The following is a 20,962-nucleotide window of genomic DNA, read 5'->3' on the forward strand; positions in this document are numbered from 1 at the left end:
ACGAGTCATAAAGGACAGTTTGGACAAAGGGATGAGAAGATTTCATCTTCATGACGGAAAAGTGGCAGATAGCCCTTAACATCTAAAATACTTTACATTTACAGTTTTGACTGTTGAAGTGGGATCTTGAAGGTCTGTGACATGTTGTAATTAATCATTTTTCCAAGGTGTGAACTAAGAGTGAGACCTTAGTAAAAGAGTAAATTACCTAGGTGGGGAGTGAGCCTTCCTCACTTCTTAGTATCCAGGTCTTTGTGCAACTTTGTGATGTAATAAAAGTCAAACAATGTGATAAAAGTGAGTCTTGTGAAAAGTAGTTTCTTCTGAATTCTGGCAATAGGACTAAAAAAAGTAGATAGATTAAGGAGAAGATGGGCTTCTCATAATCAATAGAATTTGTTTACATTTTTAGAAATTGGAAAGTTGAATTTGACAATGACTCCTGTCTATGGATAAATGAATCCAACGCATATTCTATAGGGAGAAAATTGCACGCTTTAATAATTTTCATGGACATGGAAATTGTTAAAGGTCTCTAGACACATATCAAGACTACCAGAGTATAATATGGTTTAAAGCAAGGAGTGATGAGTGATGTACACAAAGTGAAAACTTTTTATATGTCTGAAATTTTAAAAAAGTGGACTCTTCCACACTAAAAGTTTAAGAAATGATCTATGGTGAATGCCTTTCTGACTTTATTCCTTTCTCCTATGATAGAATTATCAAGTAGCTGATTTCAAATGGCAGGAAATTTTGTTTACAGTAATCTTAGAAAGCTCAGGTCCATTGCAAGGATCCGAGGTGGTAGTAATCCAAACAAGTTTCTTTTTTCCCCATGCTATACTTTTGGTCCTCTTTGTTAACTTCGTTTTCCCCTTAATGTGCTCTCTCTTATGTGCCTTCCAATTAGCTTCTTATCTTGGGTGAACTCACCCCACCTCCTATGGGAACATGGATTTCATGGTGGGTGAGGGTGCCCTAAGAAGAGGCGGCTGTGGAGCAAGAAAATAGGAACCACCTACGGAGAATATTGATGAGTTAGGGTGATGAGAGTGCTTCTACTTCTTGCTGATTTTCCTTGGCCAACTTACTTTTGATAAGTTACTTTGATCCTTTGAGCTTTGTTAATTCTTTTGGTTTGAAAACTGTGGGCCCCAAAGCACATTTGTAAAGTACTTTGAGTTATGCAAACAAAGGTGAAGATACGTTTTTCTTTTTCTTTTTTTCTAAGGGAAAACCAAGCAAATATCATCAGTGGTCTGTACTAATGGATTCCAACTGGAAACAAATGACTCATATTAAACCACAAGAATGTAGAGCTTTAATAGGAAAGTTCTCCCACTTGAGAAATGGCATTTGCTGGTGGGCATTGTCTGTCTTACATTCGTTATCTACCGTGGAATTTTTCTGGGGGTTGGGCCTTGGCTTAAACTAAGTAGACCCCATCATTGACCTATTCAGCTGTTTTGATCTTGTACATTTTTTAAAACATAAGAGGATCAAAGAATGAGTCAAATGAAAATCTTGGAAGAGTTTAGTTTCTTGTATCATAATGGATCTACAAGGTTTCTTTAATTTTGGTTTGCCTGAAGAAAACTAGTCTTAGATTTGTACTGGTTTTAAAGCTTGAGTGTGTTATGCTTGAAGAAAAAATATGTTTTGTTCAAACCATGGATTTTAGATATAAGAAACTTAATTTATTAAAGTCTCATATGACATTCATTCTAATTCTTGTTAAAACCAAGTATCTGCTGTTGCCTTTTCCTGAGCACGGAGGAACTATTAGTTTAAATTTCAAATATAGTAATATCTGTGAAAATTCTACTGTATCAATGGCAACAATATAATGTAGTGAAAAGTACATGGATTTTGTGGACAAATTGACCTAAATTGAAATCTTGGCTTTACTTCTTAACACCTCTATGTTTAAGTAATTTATTGAAATCTTCAAAGCCTTAGTGTCCTCAATTTTATTTTTCAGGGAAGGATTGGCCCTGAGCTAACATTTGTTGCCAATCTTCCTTTTTTCCCTCTCCCCCAAACCTCAGTACATAGTTGTATATTCTAGCTGTAGGTCCTTCTAGTTCTTCTATGCAGCTGCTGCCATAGCATGGCTACTGATAGACTAGTAGTGTCGTTCTGCACCCAGGAAGTAAACCCAGACCGCCGAAGCAGAGTGCACTGAACTTTAACCACGAGGCCATCATGGCTGCCTCTTCCTCAATTTTCAATTGAGAATTATATTATTAAATTGAACTACATGAAAATTCTAATGTTGAAATATTTTGACTTACAAAAATGGCAATTTTGCATAGTTTAACCTAATTTCTCTCATCGGATTTTGTTTATTTTGAAGAGAGGGTTAAGTAAGATGAAGAAATGAGTGTGAAGATGTCAAAAAATGTTACTTCCCTTCTAATGGCAAGTTGTAGTAGACATGTAGTCATGACAACACTAGACTCATTTCTTTCAAGAAACATTGTCAAATTAAGAATGTTTTGATGCTGAAATCTATTTGTAAATATTTGGTAATGACTAAAAGTTTCCAGTGACTAAGAAAAGTTAACTCCTAATTTTGTGCAATGTATAAATTCTGAAGTATTTAAAAAGATATTTTACAAATGACTGTATTTTTTCTTAATTATAGTTTCAAAATGATTAAGTTCACACTTAGTTGGTTTTCAATTGGCAGTGGTTTTCAAATTTTAGCTCCAAGTTTCTCGAGCTTTTTAAAACTTTCTGTCAAGCAAACCAGAGATTGAGGTGCACAAGAAGAGCACTAATTTTATAGGACGTTGGCAGCGAGTCTTCTCTGTTAAAACAAAGGATTTAAAAAACGTTGTTTTTGGTGTCAGGCATGGAATATTTAAACATATTCCTCAGTTCATAGCACACTACCTTCATGGCTCTGTGCAGACTCCTCTTTGCTTTTTTCATCATTCATTCATTTATTATTTCATTAGTTAATCACTCTCCATTCTCCAGTCCCTTTTTCATCCCTGCATTAGCAACATTTCTAACAATGTGCTGACATATGTCCTTCTATTGGTATTTTATGTGTATGTTTCTTTTATTTCGCAAAAGTGGTGTTATGCATAGGACCATTCTGTTTCTATCTGGTGTCATGTTTTCAAAGTCTATCCAGGTGACTACGTGTTTCTTTTGTCCATTGCTTCTTACTGCTGCATAGTATTCCACAGTTTGCATCTGCCACATTTTACTGATCTATTTTCCCAGAAACGTACATTTAGATTACCTCCAATTTGCTACTGCTTCCAATAGCATCGTGAGGTATATAAAGCATACTGGTATAGTGTAAATATTATAAGGTAGTTTGCTGGTTTTATAATTTAAAGACTTTGCCCACTAGGTTTTCTTAAAATGGAGGACAACTAATTTGTTCATATTGTAAGAAAATATTGGATTTTGTATTTACTTGTTATAACGGTTTTAGTCAAATTAAGATGAAGGTGGCAATGATACCACACATGGCTCAAATCTAAAAAACATTAAGACATTTGATTGTAATAGCTAGTTTTCAGTGCGAATTTTAAAGGATATTGGGTTGCTGAAGAGATGAATGCAGTGAATATTTTAAGTATTGTTTAATTTCTCAATTCATATGGCTTCTTTTTAAATGTGTTGTCCATAATATTAACCATAAGCAAAAAATAGCCGTATAAACAATGATGGTAAAAGCAATAACGATAACAAATATAATATCAAACTTGGAAATACTAGGAAGTAGAATAAATATAGAAGAGAATGTTAAAAGGATAGGTGGATACAATGGAATGGATTACAAAGAAGACAGATAAAGAAATGTCACAGCAACAATTCACCCTTTCTGAACTGCCAAGTATAGTAGGTAGCTCGTACCAACCCCAAAGGCCAGTCAAAGTTAGGAAGGTTGTGTGAGTGGAAGGTTTTTTTAATTTATTTTTTTATTTTTGTACATGGAAGCATAGGGTTTTCTTTATTAATATTTTAAAATATATTGAAATACTTTTGTTTTTGCAGAAACTGTTTGCTAAGTGTCTTAAGAACACATAAGCTAACCACGCTATAGGAAATATGGTATGGCACCTATGGCAAAGGAATGGCAGGTTGGATGATATGTAACGTTTGAGCTCGACTTAAATTGTAGTTTATTGTTATTTATTCATTGAGTTCTTGATACTTAATTGTTAAAATGTAGTACATTTCAAAAGAAATATATGCTTGTGTAAAATGAATACTGATGATACAGTAGAAAAAATAGAAACTCCCCATTACTTCTACGAGGTAATCGCCTGTTGTTTATATAATCTATTTCCATGTGTATATCTATATCTATGCCTGTGTATATAGATGCACATATGTGCACCTGCATATTATTAATTCAATAATATGGATATTATTTCGTTTCCACTATACAAGTTTAACATTTTATTTTTAATGCTACATAGTGTCTCATAATGTATACCATAATTTGTTTTATGTTTCTCTACTGTTGGTCATTTTAGTTCTGTTCTTTTTTGTTTTGGTATCACAGATCATACTGCAATGAGTATCCTTGTAGACATTTACATGTACACTTGGATAAGTATTTCTGTGTGCTATTTTGTTTTTTAAGAAAGAATATGAAGTGATATTTTGGTCTTATTCAATGTTAACTTTTTAGGGAAGAAAGAAAGATTGTTTGATTTACGTTTCATTTCTTATAGCAGTATATCCTCTTGATTTATTGTATTGTTCTACTTGCAGATGAACTAGTGTGGGCCTCTGTATGTTGACTAGGGAAACTGAATAGAGTTTGTCAGAAGAGTGTAATGCTTAAATGTGTGTGCATTAGGAAGTTTAGGTAAATAGTCTGTAACAAATGATCCATTTATTCAGTCCATCTTTACTCAGTATCTACTCTATTAGGCATTTTGGCCATGTTAATGCCTCCAGAGTTCTTTTTCTTAGAATCGATAGCTTCTCAGAGACAGTATTTTTTTTTTTTCAAAGAAAGACTGAAAGAAAGTCAACTTGAGATTGCTAGTATTTTGAGGACAAAGATGGAACTTAAAGACAAGTTTATAGATTCAATTAAGAAGAGTTACTAAACAGGATTGAGTTCAGGAGGAGTAAGACAGATATGATTAAATAGGGTATGCTTGACAGACATGAGAGAAAATTCTTAATATTGAAGATCCCATATTCACTATATGAGTTTTAATATATGTCATCATGGATAGTCTGATTAAAATTCTAACCAAGTGAGGGGATACTGTTGCTATGAGTATAGCTTCCTTTCAAAAATTATTCCATATGCTCAGGCCACTGGTTTATCTCTTTTGGCTTTTAAATTTTAGGAGGAATGTTGAGAAATCAAAAATAGTTTAAAGCTGAGGAATAATGATGTGAAGTTTTCGAGTGATTTGTTTCTGATGAAGAGTAGCTGAGAGATGACTAAAATACTAAGTAATTGTGATCAAATGTGCTGGACCTGTGATGTTGGAGATACAAGGCCTGTCTCGGCTTTCTAGCCATCTATGCTCTGCAAAATACATTCCACTCCTCAGTGCCTTTCCTTGTGCATGGACCATTTCTGTAGGAGGAGGAAGATGTAATAATGACATAAGTTAAATGCTCTGTAACTCTTGAGACCCTTGTTTTTGTGCGTTAAAGATGAGTAGAGGATAAGGGATGAGCATGAATACCCACAGGAATGTAACAGGTGAATTAAAAAAATTTCCATTTTAATAATGTTTGTCAGCTAAAGAGGTCAAATCATTTTTACTTGATGTATTTTTACCTTTTGGAACAGTTCTATGAGGGAAAGTAGAGGAAGATTTATTGTTTTGTTAAGTTCTTCAATTCTAGGTTTTAGAGACAAGTGACCTTGGTAGAGGTCACAGGTGTTAGTTGTGATAAAAATTCATACCTTTTAATCTGATGACCTGTTTGCTAAATGGCATTGCCTTTAGAAACCCATGAACGTGTTCATATGCAATTCTCAATCCCATTTATGTTGAACTTTAACTTTTCCAGGCAGATAATTACTCTGGAAGTGAATCTCTTCTGCTCTCTGGGCTTTTGGCACAGGAAAGACCAGGTGGACAAAATGAGGACAGAAATATCACTTTACATCTTACTTTCTTCTTCTCTCTCTTTAATAGCTACATTTCCTTCTGACTCATAATAAACTCCTAAGGAAAAACCACATTCCTACTGGAAATGGAAGAAAGTTCCTTTCTAGAAAGGGTAGAATGAAGGATGATGACATATAAGAAGGAAAGATTTGAGTTAAGCATGAGGAAATCTGGATATAAAGTCAGGATGGACTCTATGTTTTGAGGTCCCTTTAAATATATGGGAAAACTTTTCCCCCCAGCTTCTTCCTTTAGAACTGATAGCTTCTTTTAGAGACAGTGTTTAGGAAAAAAAAAAAAAAGGCAGTTTATAGTTAGGCAGAGCGGTCAGGTTGAGTAAAAAATTACATCATAGTTAAAAGTCTCCAGGGGCAATTGGTTGAGAGAAACCAGCTAGGATCGCTTGGAATGAATTACAGTTTATTATGGTATGAAGGGACATTCATGAGCTTTTGGATATACCCCAAGAGCACTGAATTGGTAGTTTATTTGGGGAATTTTTTTTGTTAAGAAATAATTACTCCAACTATTATTAACTGCTTTCTGGTTGCTCATGACATGTTATTCATTATTATTTCCTTATGAAACCTTACCAAAATAATTAGGTAATCTAGTTTTGAAGTAGCCATTCATTGAAATGTCATTTTTTTATTCTTACGTGCACTCTTGCTCCCATGGAATGTCCATCATATTCTAAATTCATATATTAATGGTACAAACTAAACATTTAAGTTGGGACCACAGGTGTGATTGATAGGTATAGGAAAAATAAATTGTTCTGATTTTCTGCCATGGACCCTTTTGGTTACTATAAAGACAATGAAAAATGCCTCGCATTGCCTTAGAAAATCATATAGACTACTCTATGGGGCTGTCTCTTTTTGTTCATGTATCTCTCTCATGACTTCTTATCTTTGGCTTTTGTTGCTCAAAGCATATTTTTCCCCAAGGAGTATATATATATATATATTTTTTAAGATTTTGTTTTTTCCTTTTTCTCCCCAAAGCCCCCCGGTACATAGTTGTGTATTCTTCGTTGTGGGTTCTTCTAGTTGTGGCATGTGGGACGCTGCCTCAGCGTGGTCTGATGAGCAGTGCCATGTCTGCGCCCAGGATTCGAACTAATGAAACACTGGGCCGCCTGCAGCGGAGCGCGCGAACTTAACCACTCGGCCACGGGGCCAGCCCCCCCAAGGAGTATATTTTTGAAATAATTTTCTTTATTAATGACCATGCTTTTTTGAGGTCCCCAAGGATAAGAGGCAGGTTCGGCTTTGCCACTTACCAGTGCTGCCACTTGCTAGCTTTCTAGGGGGGATAAGGAGATGAATAGGTAAACCATTACAATATTAGGGGTTAATTGCTCTCATGGAAGTACAGTGAAGTGCAAAAAGGAAGCATTGAGAAAAATGCTCCAAAGTTTTTAGAATATTTGAAAAAGGGAAAAATTTGGAGGTGTAAATGAGGGTGTGGGTGGGGATGTGGGCCTTAGCAAGGCTGGACAGAGAAAATGACCCTTGGGCCGAGACTTGAAGAATAATAAAGAGTTCATCTGGTAGTTAGCATGGAGGCTGGAAGAGGTGGAATGCCATCACCAATACAAGGAACGCAGCATGAGCTGTGGATAGGGAGCTGAGATGTGCAGTAAAAACTTGGAATAACTAATCTGGGTAGTGCATCCAGGAGCTGGACTGAGCCGTATAACATACAATTATAGCCCAGTGACCTTATAGTATCATCACTTTGGCTTATTTTCAGACTTATAAGTAGGATCAAAAAGAAGATTGGAGTAGATGACCTATACGGTCTTGTCAAAAAGCTGCAGTCACCCTGAAGGTTTTCTGCAAGTTGTGTGTCACTCAGTTCCATAGAATAAATCCTAGTCTCTAGAATGATGAGGGCTGGGGAAGTAGAGGCAGAGTTGCTATCCTGGGCAATATGGTACGATGGAAAGAGCAGGGCCTGAGTTTTCATCCCAGATGTGAACTAGACCACCTGAATAATCACATTTGCTTTTGATTCTCTTTTTCTTACTTTCCAAAATGAGGGTATTGAAGGATCATCTCATAGGCTCATTCATTCACTTATTCACCACATGTTTATTGAACACTTACTAGTTACCTAGAACTTTCTTTGAATTCTTTAGGTACAGTTGAGTGGAATAAAGCTCAATTCCCATAGCTATAGCCATAACATTACTCTCCAGAGGTGAGGATGGAGAGGCAGGCCTGGAAAGAGTGATTTGCTGGAAGTCATTCTGTAAAAACATTTACATTTTGAAAGTAGCTTTGGCTTATGGATGGCAAGGGACCAGGATGATGATAATAGTTTCTGTTGACTTCTTACTATATGCCAGGCACTGCACTAAGTACTGTATATGCTCATTTAATACTCATAATGACCCTTTGGGGTAGATGTATTATTATCATTTTTTCATTTTATAGTTGAGGAAAATGACAGAGAGGGTAAGAAAATTACCTAAAGACACACAGCTAGTAAATGTCCTTCATACTCAGGTTTGTCTGACTTCAAAGTATATTCTAAAACTGTGATTGCCAAGCCTGCTTGTACCTCCCAGGGCCACACTCCAGGTCTCAGGAATGAGAATTTGAGGAAGCACAGCAGAGATATGTTTCTTTTGAAGTAGCCCATCAAATGATTTCAATGTGCAGTCAGATTAGGGAAGTCTTGTGTGAGTGTTTATACAAAATGACAGGAAAACATACTGGTTGGATAAAAGTGTAAGCAAGTGAAAGAGTAAGAAAGTATTATGGTGTGGAAAGAGCGCTAGACAAGGTGTCTGAATTCCCCTCTCTGTTCTGGGGAGTGAAGCGTTGTTATGGAAATGACAGAAAGCATGGAGGGAAGGCCTGGGTTCTAGTGCTTGTTTCTTTACAAAATAGCAGCAGAAGTGGAGGAAAAAGATTAGACTTGGTGACTTGTAAGGCCCCATGAAGGAGCTACAGTGCTGTGATTATAAAGCATGCAAGAATTAGGTATTGTGTAGACACTGTTTAGTTTGATTAGAAACATTTCCTTGGGTGAAAACAGTCAATAAAATTGACCTTAATTAGTACAGATTTACATAAATTTAGACAAACACGAAATACCAAATCAGAATATGAAAAAATCTTTTATAAACTTTCTATGGTAATTTTTATTTTTATTTTTTCTTGGAAGTGACTAATTGTTAACTCACCAAGAGGTAGCTAGAAAATGACCAATTATTAAAGCTTGCTATTAATACTTCTCTGGCCTTTTCAAATCTCTTTGAACAATAATTTTGCATAGATATTTACATGTAAAATGGCATGTTATATTTCCCCAAAATTGTTGGAAAAATTCCCAGTTGCTAGCAAAATGCTCATTTGAAAGTTAATGTACCAGAAAAGGTAGTTTACAAGTCCTCTCTAGAGTCAACTATTTCAACAGGAGTTTGTTACATTTTAATAGACTTGTCAAGAACTTGGATAAAGACGTGGAAAATGTGAATGTGAAACTTTCAGCTAAGGCAAAATTGAGAAGGAAAAATATCAGAATATAGAATTCATACCCAATGTAATATAATAGGCTAAAGCCAATAAATTGTTGCATTTATGTAACTACTCTCTCATGCCTCCATTTTTTTTTCTAGTGTATGATAGAAGGGACATTACTTGATAGAAATCATGTGAGAAAATCTATGTGTTGGAAACTTGAGATGAGCCATTATGCAACGTAGTTGTCCCACTATATAATACAGACATGGAATTAGCAGATTCTGTCCTTAGTGAGGGACATGTTGATCTTCAGTACTGCTCTGTACCGTTAGTCTATGTCAAAGTTGTGCTGAATTCCGGTGAATTGGGAAAGGTCACTGAGATGATGAGGGAGTCTTAAAATTGTATCAGGAATTTTAGACTTAGCTAGTTGTGTTAGCATGAAGAAAATAAGATTGGGCTGGGAAATCATCCCATTTTTATCTTCAGTTTTTGAATGTCTGTTTCAGGAATATTATTATCTAGAGGAGCCCAGTAGGTGGAAGTTATAGAGACACAGATTTCATCTAAGTGAAAGAAAACAAAATAGAACTTTTGGCAGTGGAACACACTGCTGTCTCTGGAAAAATTCGACAGAGGGTAGGTTACCTTTGGTCAGGGCTGTCATAGAAGGGGTTAGACTTTGGGTGGATGGTGAGATGTGGGTTAGGACCTTTTAGTTCTCCAATTTTAGAAGTATATGTTTTAGTGAATTATTTAGCAAAATAAATTTACTGATAAGTAAAATGTTTAGTCAAAACATAAAGAATCCCTTCTCTATGTAAGACTCAGATATAATTAGCATAACATGTATGCCTTGTCTCCAACAAAATTTCACTTTTGTGATGATTAGACAAAGTTATGTAATTGCTAGAATTATTTCCTTCCAATTTGTTCTCCACACTTCATTCAGAGTAATCATTACCAGATACTAACCTCTTCACACCGCCTTCTTGCCTAGAACGCAATCACTGCATTGATTTTAGGATAAAGACACATTCTTAACATGACCTACAAGTCCAGCAAGATCTACCCCTACCTGCTGCTGTAGCTTTAGCTTGTACCATCCTCCATTTCCAATCCAAGCATATTGACCTACTATTAATTTCTCATATATACAGCATGCTCTCATTTGCCACACATGGCATGGATGTCCTTCTGATTCCTGCATTTTTTTTTTTTTTTTCTGCATGGATGTCCTTCTGATTTCTAGATGACTTCTGCCTGCTCTACCCTCCAGAACTCAGGTCATCTTTCACATAATCAAGGAAGCCTTCTTGACCTTCCTGTTTAGATCTCATTTCCTGTTACACATGCTCATACTCTGTCTTTCTCATTCACTGCATTGATCACTGTTACAATTTACATTTGATTATGTAGGTATCTGATTAATAGCTATTTCCCCTACTAAAATATAGGCATCCTAGGGCAAAAAGCATTTTCTGTTTTTAGTTCACTATTGAACTAGTGCCTTGCAATATGTGCATATTACAGAAATATGTTGAATGAATAATGTAAGTGGATCAGGTAACATTTACTATCGAAGTATAGAAGAGCACATTTAGAGAAAGGTATGATACATGACCCTAAGAAAATAAGCTAATTTTATATAGTGCTTGCATTTTTTTTAGACTGGTTTTTCTATTCACAAAAGTCCTAAGAGCTAGGATTATTATATTAATTTTACAGATAAAGATATTTTATCCCTCTAAACTTTACAGATAAAGACAATTAACTAGCTCAAAATTAATAGTTATTAAGTAGCAGATTTAAGATAAGAAACTGTGCGTTTGAGGGGCCTGCCCCATGGCCGAGTGGTTAAGTTCGCACGCTCCACTTTGGTGGCCCTGGGTTCAGTGGTTCAGATCCTGGGCACAGACCTATGCACTGCTCATCAAGCCATGCTGTGGTGGTATCTCACATAGAGGAACTAGAATGACCTACAGCTGGGATATACAACTGTGTACTCGGTCTTTGGGGACAAGAAAGAGAAAAAGAGGAAGATTGGCAACAGATGTTAGCTCAGGGCCAATCTTACTCACCAAAAAGCAAACAAAAAAGAATCTGTTTTCAAAAACCCATGTGTTTGAGATTTTAGGAAAATAACCATGCACTTGATATATCTAGATGTTATATTCTTTATTAACTTGCCTCAAATGGCATATTATAATTTTCTATAGAGCTATCTTAGTTTGGGTTGCTATAACAAAATATCATAGACTAGGTGGCTTAAGTAATAAACAATTGTTTCTCACAGTTCTGGAAGCTAGGAAGTCCAAGAGCAAGGTACCAGAAGATTCGGTGTCTGGTGAGGGCCCTTTTCCTGATTTGCAGACCGCCGCCTTCTTGCTGTGTCCTCACATAGGGGAGAGGGAGAACCCTGGTCTCTTCCTGTTCTTATAAGGCATTAGTCCCATCATGAAGCTGCACCCTCATGAACTTATCTAAACCTGATTACCTCCCAAAGGCTCCACCTCCAAATATCATCACATTAGGTTTCAACATATGAGTTTTGGGGGGGACACAAACATTCAGTCCATACAAGGACTAAGGCATGTTTTATTTATACCTACTCATCTAAAATATATCTATAGTTTTAAAAATTACATATGGAATTTTCAGTTAATTGTATTTTAGAGATCTTGACGGGTGGGATTTGAAACATGAAAGTAACACTGCCATCTAGTGACAACTAACCTGAATGAAGTTTGAAGACTAGAGGAGCAGGTTAAGCTCTCTAGGATGGTAAAACAAGTCATTCACAGAGAGTGGGCCAGGCACATAACGTAGGGCAGTCATTTCTTGTTAGCGAACATTTGAGGTAGCTGATTCTTGTGAAAGTCATGAATTAGTGACTAAATAAAACAAATGTGCTTAGCTGTAGAATATTACTGTGGAGTGAGTAGATAAAATGGTTTCCTATGATTGTGCTGCTTGACTGGGATCTGTCTCCATTTTCCTCACTCTCCTTACTTCTTCTGAATGTGGAAATTTGTACTCTGATAACCTAATAAAAAGAAGTTTTCATCTTAGTTTAAAGAACTAAGTATATTCAGGAACAAACATTTATGAGGAAATGGGTCCTTGGTAAAATTTCCAGAGAGATTTTTCAGCATGATAAGGAAGAAGTGGAATGCCAAAATAAACTCCATCTATTTCAAGGGGACACCTAAAGCCATTTTGAATTAAATTACTGTGTGATTTAATGTAAACACAACAATAAAACACTGCCAGACGTGCAATAAATAGTTCAAACATGAAGAGGTATAAGAATTTTCTTGAAAGCATTGAACTGCAAAGGAAATTTGGATAATTTATTTGTATCTTAAGTTCTGAACTTATACGATAGATTTTAGCTGATATATTTTAAATGAATTATTGTCCTGGTACATTAAAATTGCAGATAAAATTATCATCCAAAATCCCTGGAGCTGAAATGTCCTTATCATGGGCAGATGCCAGTGCAAAATGGATAACAATTACTCTATTTCTCTCGAGGCCTAACCAACAAAAACCTATCACTCTCAAATGAGAATAATTTTGCTGATTGAGGTGAGACAATTATATTTCACATTTTTTTTTTAGATAATCCAGAGAGGATTTTTTCTATTTGTCCACTTACTGGTATATTTTTTGAACTATATCGCTAAAGTGTTCTAACTCATGGTGTAGATATAGCCTAACTGGAAATATTAATTACTTTTTGTATAAGTCAATGAGAATTATTGCTTTCCTGACATACTTATTGCCCTGTCTCCCTTTGAGGAACATTATTTCATATGCTGACAATAACCACTGTGTAACAGAGTTGCTGTTTTGCCAAGAGTTAAGGTGGAAATCTCAGGGGCACTAACAATTTCGAGATGAGAAAAGCATCTGACTTACACATATGTCTTAGTCAATATCCTTAAAATGAAGTAGTTTTACGTTTATTTCAGGACAAGTATATAGATATGATCCTATCTTTTGTTTTCATGCGATACACGATTCATATGAAGAATGTGGATAGTACCAGACAGTAGCAGATGACAATCTAGCAAGAGTTTGATTTAAAATGAATTGTGAAAGGGGCTGGCCCCGTGGCTGAGTGGTTAAGTCTGTGCGCTCCGCTGCAGGCGGCCCAGTGCTTCGTTGGTTCGAATCCTGGGCACGGACATGGCACTGCTCATCAAACCACGCTGAGGCAGCGTCCCACATGCTACAACTAGAAGGACCCACAACGAAGAATATACAACTATGTACTGGGGGGCTTTGGGGAGAAAAAGGAAAAAATAAAATCTTTAAAAAAAATAAATAAATAAAATAAAATGAATTGTGAAAAAGTGTTGCATCAATACCGAAGAGACTGATTCTTTGAAAAATATTTTGTACAGTATGGTTCTGATTCTCTTTGTATGAGGCACAGCTGATCTGGGATTGTGCTTGTTTGGGGCCAGGGAAGAACTCCAGAGGAGCAGTGCTTCAGATGAAGCTAGAGTGAGCCAGGTGCTGTGGAAGGGGGTTGTGCAGAGGCTCAGAGTGTTCTAGACAGAGAAAACACAAAAGAGCTTTGTTTGAGATTCTTAATACTTATCAGTGAACAAAGGATTCAACACAGCACCAGTGTGGAGGCGCAGAATATACTGAGACTCTCTAGGGCTCTTAAAACCCCGAAAAGTATAGTGGGGGCAGAACAAGAAATTGACCTCCTGATGGAAGAAAGTACTCAGGTGATTATAATACTAGTAGACTGGGTTTTGTGTGAGTACAGAGCAGAGAGAGACCAGTTTCTTATCGGGGTTTTGGTGAGAGGAAAGTTCAAGACTCCTGAAGGAGTTGACATTGGTCATGGTGCTTAAGGAGGAGCGGGGTGAGGTCTGCAGCATGTTTGTAGTTTACTTTTGGCACTGACTGTGTTTTGACCCTTGCCTTATTTGTTCAGCTAGGATTGTGCCTAAGCAGAGCCTCTGCATCTGTTCTAAACCTCAACTGCAGCCTTATCCTTTTACCCATGTGCCGAACCCTCCTGGCTTACCTTCGAGGATCCCACAAGGTAAGGAAAAATATCCTAGTCACAAATTCCAACATAAAAATCAAGTGTAACAGTGGCATTTTAGTCCTACTTAGTTTCCATGGTCTGACTTCCTGCTATAGTGATTTCCTCAAAGATGGTAGTAAAGACCGCATCACCTGTCAAGATGATCAGTGAGCTGTTCTGCAACACTAGATAAAGGCAGAGGATAATAGAAAAAGTTATTAATAGTGGTATCAGGCCCTGCGTTAAGCACTTTACATGTATAATTGTGACTCCTCACAGTGACTCTGCAATCGGGTGTTGCAAATGAAGAAGCTGAGGCATAGAAAGTTTGAATAGCTTGACCAAGATCATGAGACTAGTGAATGGCAGAGTTAAGTTCTGTCCCAGTTCTGAGCTTCTTCCACTATACTATGCCTCACCGAGATGCTGTTTTTTCATTTAGTTAAATCCGGGTGAGCAAACTGGAGCCCCGTGACCTTTGAACAATACCTAGGATGACTAGTGGTGTGGGTGGCAATGTATCACTTCTTAAAACACACAACTGTTTTGAGCTGTGTAATAAGCTTGGAAAAGATGCGTTGATTAAATAATGATGTCTTGTGTGATATTAAGTGTTGTAAAATGAAGGATGTAAGAAAACAGAAAAGCACTTCGAAAGTTAAAACTCAACTGAAATTCTTTTTTGCCTTCGATTATCCTTGTGTGTGTTTGTGTGTGTGTGTGTGTGTGCTGTATGTTTGTTTATTCCTTTCTTCACTAACATAGTAAGGCTCTGCTGGATAGATACTGATATTTTAAGAGCTTGTTAGCATGAGGTCACTTTGATGTTCTGTGAAGTTCATATGGGTAAATTTATTGCAGTAAAACTTCTCAATCTTTTCATGTGATTATATTTGGAAACTTTTTACTTTTAATGCAGTAATTTGTGGAAATAACTCTTCTCTCGGTTGCCTACCATTGTAAAATGCTAGGTTTTGATCCCTGTGGCTAGCCATTAGCTTGGCATGAAGAAAGAGAAGGTAAACGGCAGGGAATGAAAAGTGCCTAAGTCTTTCAGTATTTAATGTCTTAAAGTCTTGTCTGCCAGTGTGAAACATAGGTATTCAAAGATGCTTGACATTTTGTTTTTCCATAAGATCAAGCAGGCATTTAAAACCACAGATGGAATCGCTTCATTTAAAAATAATCTTATTTTTTGACTATAAGAAGAAATCATATATATTATAAAATTCAAACATTTCAGAAATATGCAAAGTAATCAGTGAGGGTTTCTCCTCATATTACTCTGTCAGAACAACCACTGATTATAGTTTGGGGTAAATGCCTGTAGATATGTTAACATATAATGCCATTAATTTTAAACAATATAGGATCATAGTGAAGTTTATGTGTTATAACGTTTTTACCTAACAATATATCTTGCACATCTTTCCATATCAATAATAAGCCTTCTCTCATTCTTTTTTAATAGTCTGAGTGTTCCATTGACTTGGATATTTCCTAATTCACCTCACCAATTTTTATTTGGTAGGCTTCTGCCATATATCCAAAACTTTGATATTAGAAGCAATACTGTAGTGAAACACTTTGTACATATATCTTATTTGTTGCATCATTTTTACTATATTAAATGATTGTTATTTAGGTTCCAAGCAGGAGAACCAGAAGATTGCTGGATAAAAGCAGAACGTTCCATATAACCTGTGGCGTTACTATCTGTATTTTCTCAGGTGAGAAAGCCAAAAGATGTTAAATATCGTGTTAGAATAACACATTTTATGAATGGTATTTTTATTGTTCTATAAATTATTTACTGTCACCAACTTGCAATTTTCTTATTGTATAGCTTAATTTTCTCTTTCATGTGTTTAAAGAGAGTTGTCTGATGACACTACAGAAAATGGGTGTGTCTTATGCATTATATATATATATATATTTTATATTATAATATGCAAAGGTTGGGCCCCAAGCTGGTAATGATTGTTTCCTAAAAGCAAATAATTTTATTTAGAAATATTGGAAGAAGCAGACTAAAAGTTTTTGCACTCTAAAAGTAATGATATCATAGGAGTTTAAATGCATGAAAATTGGAATGTGAAATGTACATTCATAGAATATGAGTCCACCCAAAATTATATTTGGTAAGTGTTTCTTTGATATTAATACTTGTGTAGAAGAGCAAATGTCAAAAATTTGTGGAAATTTATCCTGCTCAATTCCAAGTTGAAAAATAAAATGAGAATCTTTTGGTTCTTAGGAGTTATTTTAAAATAAATTTTTATCCTGAGCATTTATATGATACTTTTCAAATTTTTCAGACAGAAAGTAGTAAACATATTGATTAAGTCATGGTCTATGGAGATGGATTGTGTAGGATTTATGCCCACTTGTCCTTCTGCCTTACTGTGTGACACAACGTTTCTGATCTTCAGTTGGCTGTTGTTTTAACCGTAAAATGGATTGACAGTAGCACCTACCTCATAGATTTAAGATCAAAATGAGAACATCCATATGAAGTTCTTAGAATAGAATTAGTTATAATTTATAATCTCAGGGATTAGTTATCTCAGTGGCATAGCACCTGACATTTTCATCTGGTCATTTTCTGATAGGACCTAGATGTTCTGATACTAGGGACACTTAGTCTGGACATTTATGGATGGCCATTTTGAATCAGCAGTGTTTTGATACAGCTCTTACCAAGAAATCATTAAGTTTTCAGCTCTGTAAAAATTGCCAACTATTGTTGAAACAGGCATCTTTACTGTTTTATCCCTGAGCATCTTCCCATTAGCAGTTCCCACCTCTGGAGGTGAGAGAAGGGGAGAGGCTCAGGGATGGGATGAGGACTCTAGTACGGCTCAAGGCTGAGGATGGAATAAGAGTCCAGGATGAGATGAGGGCCAAGCATCTGATAAAAGTTACAGATGGATTAGAGCTAGGGAGGGCGAAACGTCAGAAATGGAGGAGGGTCAGGAAACATCGGCACTTTCATAACTTGGTTTGTTCTAAACTGTAGTTGTGTCTAAATATTCTGGTTCAGTTGGAGAACAGCCAAGAGATCAAGATAGAGTATTGCCATGAATGGGCGTGTATTCCAGAGGGTTTGCATTCTGCCACTCACTAATGGGCTGCTCTTAGCTAAGTTACCTTTCTTAACCTCGGTTTTCTCATCTGTAAAATAGGGACGAGTCTACCTACCTCATTGTTTTGTTGTAAGAATCAAAATGAGAAAATCCCTACAAAGAACCTGGCATAGCTTTCTCTCTGCTGCTTAAAACTAGAAGCCTTGAATTCTTTTGACCTAAAAGGCCTTTTAAAGAAGGTGAATATTTCCCTTAAGGATGTATCTCATTCAGCTATTACCTAGGACTTTTTTTCGGAAGAATTCAGAAAGAATGGTGATTCTTCTAAGGATGCCTTTGCACTTTTGAACCATAAAGTATATAGTTATAAGCTTTTAATTTAAAGTAGAGATTCTTTTTTTTTTTTTAACCATAGATTTCAGTAGTGATGAGCTATCAGACACAACAGTTTTACTTAAATAATGTTTTAGAGCTGTGCCGTAGTCAAGTGTCACCTAGACACACTTTGTTTTACTTTTTGGGAACCTGTCCTTGCTTGTTAATTAACCCATTTTCAGCTCCCTATCCCCTTTTGCCCTCTAATTTGATTACTGGTAGGAGCTTACAAATCCTTTAAATAACATCTGGGTTATTTAGCATTCTAGTCCTTCTCTTTCACTTTCCTTGGTCTTTATGAATAATTTAGAACTCTTGGCCTCTCTACATCTCATATTCTAGGTTGGAGGAGATTATAGAGTTTTCTAGTTTATAAGGCATATCTTATTGTGAGTCACAGGATAAACTGTGATGGTTTACCAAGCAATTTGGAGTCCCTTATCTCATTAAGTCTCTGATTTCTGTCACCATCATTTACAGAGAGGTAAACAGAAGCATTGCTAGGCAAGCAATGCGACCAAGAAATAGATTTTTCAACCAATTTTCTGTTGTTCTTTTCAGTACGTTCCAACGTGCTATTACTTCAAACCTTATTTCCTACAAGAAAAGGTTGGGGAGGGAAGAGGACATTAAGTTCCGTGCACAAGGTCATTTGTTGCTTCCTTGTCCAAACTCCTCAAGAGAATTTCTTTTCCCTGATCATGACAAAATGAATTTGTCTTCAACTTTTTAGTAATTTCCTAGCACTTTTCTCTTTTGTATGAGCTCTGAGTCAGTTGAATACTCTTGACTGTGTCCTTGTAGGTAGATTATTAAATGGTGATTATTACTTTCCTGAGTTTTTGTCCCATGAAGTGGTTACCAACACTTTTGCTGTTGGGTTTAGGACATTATGATTTGAGTCCATGGATTGTGAAAAATTTCAATTGGTCAAAAGCCTTTTAGTGGGGCTATATTTTAGGTTAAGTGCAGTGAAGTATATAAGATATAAAACAGGTTTGGTGCTATGGGAGAGGTGCAAAATGTGAACCATCTAAAATATCCAGGGGCTGCTTAAATAAATACATAAATGCCCATATTATTATACGTGTGTGTGTGTGTCTATAACCCTGACTTACTAGGGTTATTTTATTGCAGCCTTTGAAAATTCCACTTCTTTACAGGATTTCTAATACTAAAATTGCCTATAACCGAGATTTTCTGTGTGTCTTCAAAACTTCCCTTTTCAATTTAATATTTTATTGCTCGTATAGCTGTCAAAGTTTGCCCCTGTATTCATTTAGGGAGAGGAACTGACTCCTCTTCATACGGCATACCTCAAACCCTGCTGACTTGTGCTTGGTGCAATTCCACAGGTGTGCACGTGGCTGCCCATCTGGTGAATGCCCTCAACTTCTCAGTGAACTACAGTGAGGATTTCGTTGAACTGAATGCAGCAAGATACCGAGATGAGGTGGGTGGGCTCTGTCTTCTTGTTTTCCTTTCACCTTTCGTGAGATGACTAATGAGGGCCTGTTATTTTCACAGAAAATGTGTACCTTACTGCTCCTTTTGAGTGCTTTTAAAATGCACTTCTCAAGTTGAGTTTTATTCTTTTTCAATAGAAAATATAGGTAATTACTATTTCACGGTCTCTCCTGCTGAAAATGGGAGTTCAGAGCATCTCTAGTTTTTATATTCAGCAATGTTCAGATGGTTGCCACTCAGGCCTGCCTTCTGCCTCCCAACAGTTTTTGTCTAATTCCTGTCATTCAGTGGAGACTGTCGACAGTGCCGTTTCAGGGTAAAAATCCTTTAATAACTCAGATACTGTGCTTGGGGGAAAAGTGGGAAGAAAAGACGGTTGATTATTTGAGGATCCTAGATAATCAGTTTATTTGACTTAAAAATATTATTGAGTTGTAATGCTTCACTCTGTTTTGTTTTGTTTTCAATCCTCAAAATAGGTGACCTTGAGGTGAATTCTGTAGGAGGCAATATTTGACTCAGGGGTGCTTTTCTCCATGTGAAGCTGCCCGTAGAACGAAACTGTATGTGCAGGGTGCAGGGCCAGAGCCTGATGAATAAACAGCACAGACACAACCTTGCTGAGGGCTCTCTTGCTCCGTACTTTCAGGGTGTCCTCAGGCTGCCTTTGATTCCCAAAGCCAAGACTGCATCGAAACCGAAATGCTCATTGTCTCCTGGGATCAGAACTCCACCCCGTTCTGCTAAGTCTGGTAGTGACCTAATAAGATTGTTCCCCATCTTCACCCAGTCCATTTTCTCCTCCACATATCACAGATTTATCTAGATTAATACTGCTGCGATCATGTGCTTGACCTCCCTCCCAAAACAGAGAAACGGTAAAAGTAACAACAGTCAAAGAAACAAATCACAAAACCACAATAGCAAGCAGCCTTTGATAAATCCCTCAACTATACTAGTATTTTTAAAGACACCAATATGATTTACTTGATCTGGCTTGGGACCAGGCATTGATCTTTTTAGAAAGCTTCCCAGGTGATTGTAGAGTGCACCCAGCATGAAGAACTCCTGAAAAGTCCAGCTCCTTAGCATGCTATTGGTAGGTCTGCACATCTAATGATTTTGGACCAGAGCCCCAAATTCTCCCTGCCTGCATCTACTTCTACTCATTCCTCTGCCCATATCACCTGGGGTTCCTTGTTACTACTCCTGCCATGCAATTTCCTTTCCTATGTTTTTCTTCTTTGCCTCTCTTTTGTTTTGTAATTTGTATGTCTTTAATAACTATAATGGTTTTTATCATTTTAATGTAATATACTTTTGCTTTATATTCTAATATCTTTAGTCCTTTTTTAGGATTTTGAGTTATTAAATTTA

General features: G+C 36.5%; 1 protein-coding gene across 2 annotated transcripts in view; it reads left to right on the plus strand.

The window, feature by feature from the left end:
- NOX4 (NADPH oxidase 4) overlaps positions 1 to 20,962 on the plus strand; it is a 146,413-nt gene that overhangs the window by 9,482 nt on the left and 115,969 nt on the right. The window contains exons 3-5 of one of the 2 annotated variants that reach the window (XM_001489131.6): positions 14,562 to 14,672; positions 16,303 to 16,387; positions 19,474 to 19,571. In XM_001489131.6, coding sequence (XP_001489181.2) covers positions 14,562 to 14,672; positions 16,303 to 16,387; positions 19,474 to 19,571 — 294 coding nt within the window. The remainder of the gene's footprint in view (positions 1 to 14,561; positions 14,673 to 16,302; positions 16,388 to 19,473; positions 19,572 to 20,962) is intronic. The other variant, XM_023645592.2, reaches the window with a different exon arrangement.

Source organism: Equus caballus, chromosome 7 (assembly GCF_041296265.1).
Source record: "Equus caballus isolate H_3958 breed thoroughbred chromosome 7, TB-T2T, whole genome shotgun sequence".
Classification (NCBI taxonomy): Eukaryota; Metazoa; Chordata; class Mammalia; order Perissodactyla; family Equidae; genus Equus; species Equus caballus.